This window comes from Fulmarus glacialis, unplaced genomic scaffold (genome assembly GCF_000690835.1).
Source record: "Fulmarus glacialis isolate BGI_N327 unplaced genomic scaffold, ASM69083v1 Scaffold44693, whole genome shotgun sequence".
Lineage (NCBI taxonomy): Eukaryota > Metazoa > Chordata > Aves > Procellariiformes > Procellariidae > Fulmarus > Fulmarus glacialis.
The window spans coordinates 1-6,083 of NW_009204425.1; the positions used below are offsets into that span (position 1 = coordinate 1).

Sequence of the window (6,083 nt, forward strand, 5' to 3'; positions counted from 1 at the left end):
GCAGCGGTCGTGGCCGAGGAGTGTGCTCGTCGCTTGAAAATCACAGGTGTGAGAGAACGTGATTACATCCCTCTTCTTGTCTTTTTTGTGAAGAGGTGACTGATGCGTAGGCGCTTTTTCGGGGGGGCGAGAGGTTTGAACAAATACGCAGGTTTTGGTAGCCAGCTGCTTTTTGTTCCTGCAGCGATGCCCCTCTCTGTCTCCAAGTGCTGTGGCTTTTCTTGTCCCTTTTTCCTAGACATCGAAACTTTGATAAAAAAACTAGCAAATACTATTTCTCCTAACTTGCGTGTGGTTTGGTGGCTACTCTTGTTCTGTTTGATTGTAAGTCTCCTACAGGGATAATGACATTGTATTTGCTTTTAGAGAGCTGTAGACCAATTCGCAACAGCATTTTAAGTTCAAAGGAAGACACTGATTTCTAAGCAAATACCTTTAACTCTGTGTTTAGCCTAGAGTTAGTTTTGATGCCTTAATTCTAACGCTTTGGTAACAAGAATTAGCCTAATAATAATAATAAATGAGCTCTGGTATGCAAATCAGTGCATTCCTTGAAAAGCAGAAAAAAAACCCCGTAAAGCTTGGGAACTCTGTAGATGTTTATCCTTATAAGTAGTATCAAATTCTACTTCTTGTTTTAGACAAGGACTTCCAAAACATGCCTTGCGGCATCATCCGCTGCCAGAACCAGGAGCGGAGGTGTGCCCAGCCACACCCACGGCTGAAAACTACGGCGAGATCTCAAGGTACTTGTCATAACATAAAATGAATCTTTGTCTGAAGACGATGGCAAAACCAGGGACCGTTGTGTTGAGTTACCTTTACAGAAGCAGTACAGCGGGTAGGCTTAGGCGTTACCTCAGATCTGTATCATTTCAGAACATGTCCTTCCTATTTTGGAAATAATAAAAAGCATGTAGCTGTGTTCTGTTCCCAGCTCGCAAATAGCCTGGGTCATCTAATTTTATGACAGAAACAAAAGGAGAAAAGATAAAAATAATTCCTGAGTGGTGTAGAACCGGGACTAGAAATAGTCTGCAGTTTAACTAAGATAATTTTTGGAAAATCTATGTTTTGCTTGACCTCTAGACTTCCGATGTCATTGAGACCATTAGCAGTTATAGTTGTTATAATTACTTGTGTACTATGGCTTCTGCTTAAATGCCTCTGAAATAAGTATTTACCCTATGAAAACTATCATTGCTAAGACCTCTTCTGATATATCTATGCTTTTTTGTACAGAAAGAAAAGTTTACTTACCCACTTGATTTGTCATTGTGTATTGTTGGGTTTTTCCCCTTCCTTTTTGTCCTCAACGTGCATTTCAGGGAGTCTGAAATCTGGAAGGAATCGGATTACCCTTCTGTTACTCCAGCTGATCACGGGAGTTCATGGTCTGCTAGTCAGAGTTACGCCGACACCTCCACCGAAGACAGCTCAGTCTTCTCTTGGGGCTATGATGTGAGTAGAACATAGTCACCCAAACCAAATGTAGCACAGTGACTAGAAAGACACGTGAAATACCATTGCAAATACATTTCAGGATAAAAATGAGGATTGGATGTCAATAAATCATGATAGTGGTTATAAAAAGAACATCTTTTTTACCTCTTCCCCATCTTTCCCTTCTCTCAGATCAAAACATATTGGGCTCATATTATTCAACTAGTATTCTGCATTTCCATCTAAAACTGTGGAAATGCAAATCATTTAATGCATAAGTGTATCAGTACAATAAATAATAAATGCTGTTATTGTGGAATCCCAAACGTGAGTGAATGACTTTCAGACACTTGGTGTGAGTTTATCGAACCTCTGCATACTTGCATGTTTCTCAAAATATAGTAAGCCCCTAAAACATTATTTTCATTTAGAAATATTCGTTTTATTCCCCATCTACCAAAACAAAGCGTGCTACTGCTTTCTGTGAGGTGAGATGGAACTGTTTAGATTTAAATCAGCCAAGAACCAACCCCATTTTCTAGCTACACAAGAACATGTGACAGAGGTCCTGAACATCCTTTTGCAGTGTTTCACACCAGCCTGCATTGCTTTTTGTTTTGCTGTTGTCTATGGACATTACAAGCAACAGGTCTTCCATTTCATTAAAATGTCGCTGAATGTTATCCTTCCTGTTCTGATTTATTTTAGGTGAATTACTATGTCTTTAACTTCATATAAGAATACAGATATTTCAAAACGTTTTAATAGTTTTTCTATTGCGTCAGTGTAAGCTTTTTATGTAGCTACCATCAGTCCTAACAGCAGTCTGCATAATCTCCGGGGGGGAAATATTTAAAGTTAATGTCTTCCTATGCAAAAGAAATAGAACTGTTTAAATCAGTCCCGCTAAGCTTTAAACAAGTAGTTGTCTTTTTCAATAACAAAAAAATTAAATTAAAAAACCTCTCTGAATGCTATTCACTAGGTATTTATTGGATAACTTTCCTATCTAGGAATTTGATAAAGCTGCCACACAACAAGTTCAGCAAATGTTCAGGCAAATTGATGAGCTTCTCTATGAGCAGAAAGAAAATGTGCATGTTGAGGGACTGCGGGAAGAATGCCACCAGTGGACATCCAACTTTCCTCATCTCAGGTATTTTATTAATAGACTAATGATAGTACCATCACAGAGTTATAAAAGGGTAGGGATGGAAACAGTTGTTTTTCAAACAACGTTAGTAGCAGGGTGGTTTTATGCAATTATATAGCAGATAGAGATAAAAAGATCACTCTGGTAGACTGCCTGCCATTGTCATTAATAAACATTCTGCTACCTCACGTTAGGTTCCTTGCCAGAGGATTATTGCTATTTGCAACTGACTTGGCTTTAACATAGCAAAATTGTTTTAGAAAAGATGTGTGGTATAGCTGAAAGCCAGGTGCTTAAAATAATTTTAAAATCCTCCTACCCTAGTTCAGCAGTCCTTATGGCTATCTGGAAATTGAAATTTTAAATCTTCATTACATGTACTTGAGCAGTTTTGTCCATATTCAAAAGTCTTACAATTAGCAAAGCATAAAAATACAAGAAAAATTTTCTTAATTTATTTACCTACCTCGAAGCAATCCATACTAGGGAGAACAACTGAAACCACACTTAACAATCACCAAGAAAACTGCATAGCTTCCCAATAGAATTTTTAGGATTTGCTGCTGTGTGTTCTTACACACTTCAATAATCTTACTTTCAACGTTTTCTGATTTATTTATCCTTTGCTTTTGCCACGGCAGGGTTGTGGGGAAGCAGATAGTGATCCCCACAGATGAAGGGTATGGATGGTATTCAAGTTCACCTTCTGGCAGTTTAGGTTCCTCAGATGTAAGTTCACCACAAGAAAAAGATTCTAATGAGTAAGTACCAGCGGTTAACCCAGACCATACCGAGGTGGGAAGGTAATTTCGTTCTCAGTGGACTGCAGTGATAGGCTTCTTAAAATGTGAAGCCTGATTCCTTTCTTTTAGGCTGAGTTTTGAACACAGCACACTTTTTTTTTTTTTTTAACTAAAAGTAGTACATTCAGAATAGCAAGGCTACGTAGCTGTGCTTGTTGATGCCTACAGTAAACTGGTCAGTAAATAGAAATACCTTTGCTGCAGCTTAAGAAATGTATGTGTTGTAGCTGGTTTTATTGTTAATTATCTATTAAATTTGTATAGAACTTCAAAAATACAAAGCACTACCTTAGTACTACTTTTATTATTTAATGCTTTAGAATGTTTTTTAATTAGCTTTGAATTTTTTTTCTGAAGTTTCAAGTTCCTTAGCAAGAATTAAAAATATCCAAACCAAAAGAGTTTTTACTGTAGTGCATAATTTGTTGGCCTCCCTACTGCTTGGCCTTAACTACCGTGTTGTCTCTCAGCCTCTCAGCTCACCAAATGCTGCTATTTGAAGTGGAATAACAATTTATTTTCATTTCTGCTTTCTAAAAACTGTCACCTGTTCAGATTCAGTGTACTCGGCAAGAAGGTACCTCTTTCTGTTACTCCCGTTCACAAAAAGGCTGACCGTTCCAAGTCTCCGACCTTGTGTTCTCCAGAGAGCGAAGAAGGTGAAGACGGAGTAATTGTCTCTGAAGGCGTAATGGAGGAATATTTAGCATTTGACCGCAGAGATGTGTAGGTATTGAATATTAAGATAGCAACTAGTACCAGTGTCCTGGGATTCCTATTGTTAAAGTATATGTATTTCGTTTTGATGTTAGTTGATAAAGTATTTGATGACCTTTTTTTTTTTTTAATATCTTTCCTCTAGAGAACTTTCAAAAGCCTGAGGTTGCTAGGACACTGGGAATTCTCCCAATCCATTTCCTAGAACAATTTATTTTGCTAAATTATTTTTCGGAATTGTTTGTAATTTTTCATACTAGCCATTTTTGTGCCTGGTTTAAATAGTTCATTCCATCATAACTAAGAGCCTGCTATGTATTGACATATTTAATAAAACTTGTTTAAATGCCATTCATTTTTTATACTAAGTCAAATTCATTGTTGTTTGTTATGCACTAGCAGTGTGCTGCTTTGGTTTTGTGTGGAATTGTACCTTTCCAGATTTTCAGTGGTAATTTAAGAATTAGAGTGAATTTGCTGCTTGCCAAGAAATAATTACCACTATTTTTATCTTAAGAAGAAAGGATTAAGGGTGGCATAAAGAGGATTCTTTTTGCCCCTTTATTTTATTCAACCCAACAATATGAACATATGGCCTGGGTAGAGACTCTGGATGGTTCTGTCAGTTGCTAACTACTTAACTGGTTTTAATAAATAAAGCCACTTAGCTGCATGGACCACGAGATTCAAATTGGTAGGTGGCTTGCTTTGACCAGGCCAGAGAGACATTGCTGCAGCAAACAGTATTGCTGTCTCCGTAAAATAATGGTAGAAGTATTACAGCTTTTTCTAGTGGTATCTCCTTTTTTGTCAAGGTTGTAGCTTTTTGATGTTAAGTATTAATTCAGGGAGCAGATAGGAAAACATAATAAATGTGCTTGCGTCAGTATTATTTTCTCCCTTCTATGAAGTTTCTTTTGGACTTTTTTGAGCAGTTGTCTTCCAGGTTTCACACTTCAGAATACCTCTTGCATTGTGGAAGAGTCTGCAGCAAAGGCCACTTGCTGCTGTGAATTATGGTTTTTCTCCCCTCTCATTGATTACATCTAATTGTCTAAAACTGAATTAAGCTTGTGCCCTGAACACCTCCTGGCTGCTAGAGCAGCAGGCTGAGTGTGGCATTAAACGGTCATGAGTAGCAACATTCCTCTCTCTTGTCTTCAGAATTCTGTGGTGACATTAGATATGGATCCTAACAATGTGATGAACAAACATCACTGTAACTATTAATATTTATTTTTAAATGGAACTTTGATCTCCTTGGTAAATTACTTCTTATTCATGAAGTATCATTTATAGTCATTCTGCATGGGGAAGCCAAGGTGTGCGGTAATAAGGTGATTGTCTCAGTCACTTCTCATTTAGGTCAGAGGTAGATTCTGGAAGAAATACAAGTTCATGTGCCCAATGTACAAAAGCTTACTTCTTTCAGTATTAGACTGTTATTTGATATTGCTGTTTATTAAACTATCAGCTCTCAGAAAATAATATTGTGTGATAAATACAAAACTCCTGAAGTAATGTCTTCAAGCTATTCGGCCAGCTGCCTTGACCTATTTCAGTTTAACAGAAAATAGAACAGAAATGCAGCCTTAGCTGATGTTTTAGTCCTATTAAATAAATGCAACAAAATATAGGAGACAAAGAAAATGTGTTTATGGTACAGGTAATGCTTACATTTTTACAGGGAGGAGGAGTTGCATGAGAGGAAAATGGGACTGTCCTCTGGTAGACGGAAATTGGGGTTTCCTCCTATCTCTCCATATTCCTGCATGAAGGATTCTGTGCTCGCATTTGTGTTTGATGATGTGTGGAGTGAAGTCCTAGGCTGCATGGAAGAATTAATATGCAGACACTGGGAAGGGTCAGCCTCTGGTAAGGATCACAGTTAAACTGAAGATTTCAAAAGGAGGATGCAAAGGATGCAATGAGGGAGAGATGTATTTGGGAATACTTTTTCGGGGGGT

At 37.6% G+C, this 6,083-nt stretch overlaps 1 protein-coding gene across 1 annotated transcript; it reads left to right on the top strand.

The window, feature by feature from the left end:
• Window positions 1–525: 525 nt before the first annotated feature.
• LOC104071653 (protein FAM149B1-like) lies at window positions 526–5,991 on the top strand (the record flags this gene model as incomplete). The annotated part of the gene is given in 7 exon segments (XM_009574988.1): window positions 526–563; window positions 565–746; window positions 1,329–1,461; window positions 2,457–2,599; window positions 3,238–3,357; window positions 3,955–4,125; window positions 5,804–5,991. Coding segments are annotated over 7 exon segments (975 nt in total), but the record flags the coding sequence as incomplete, so codon positions are not given.
• Window positions 5,992–6,083: the final 92 nt, after the last annotated feature.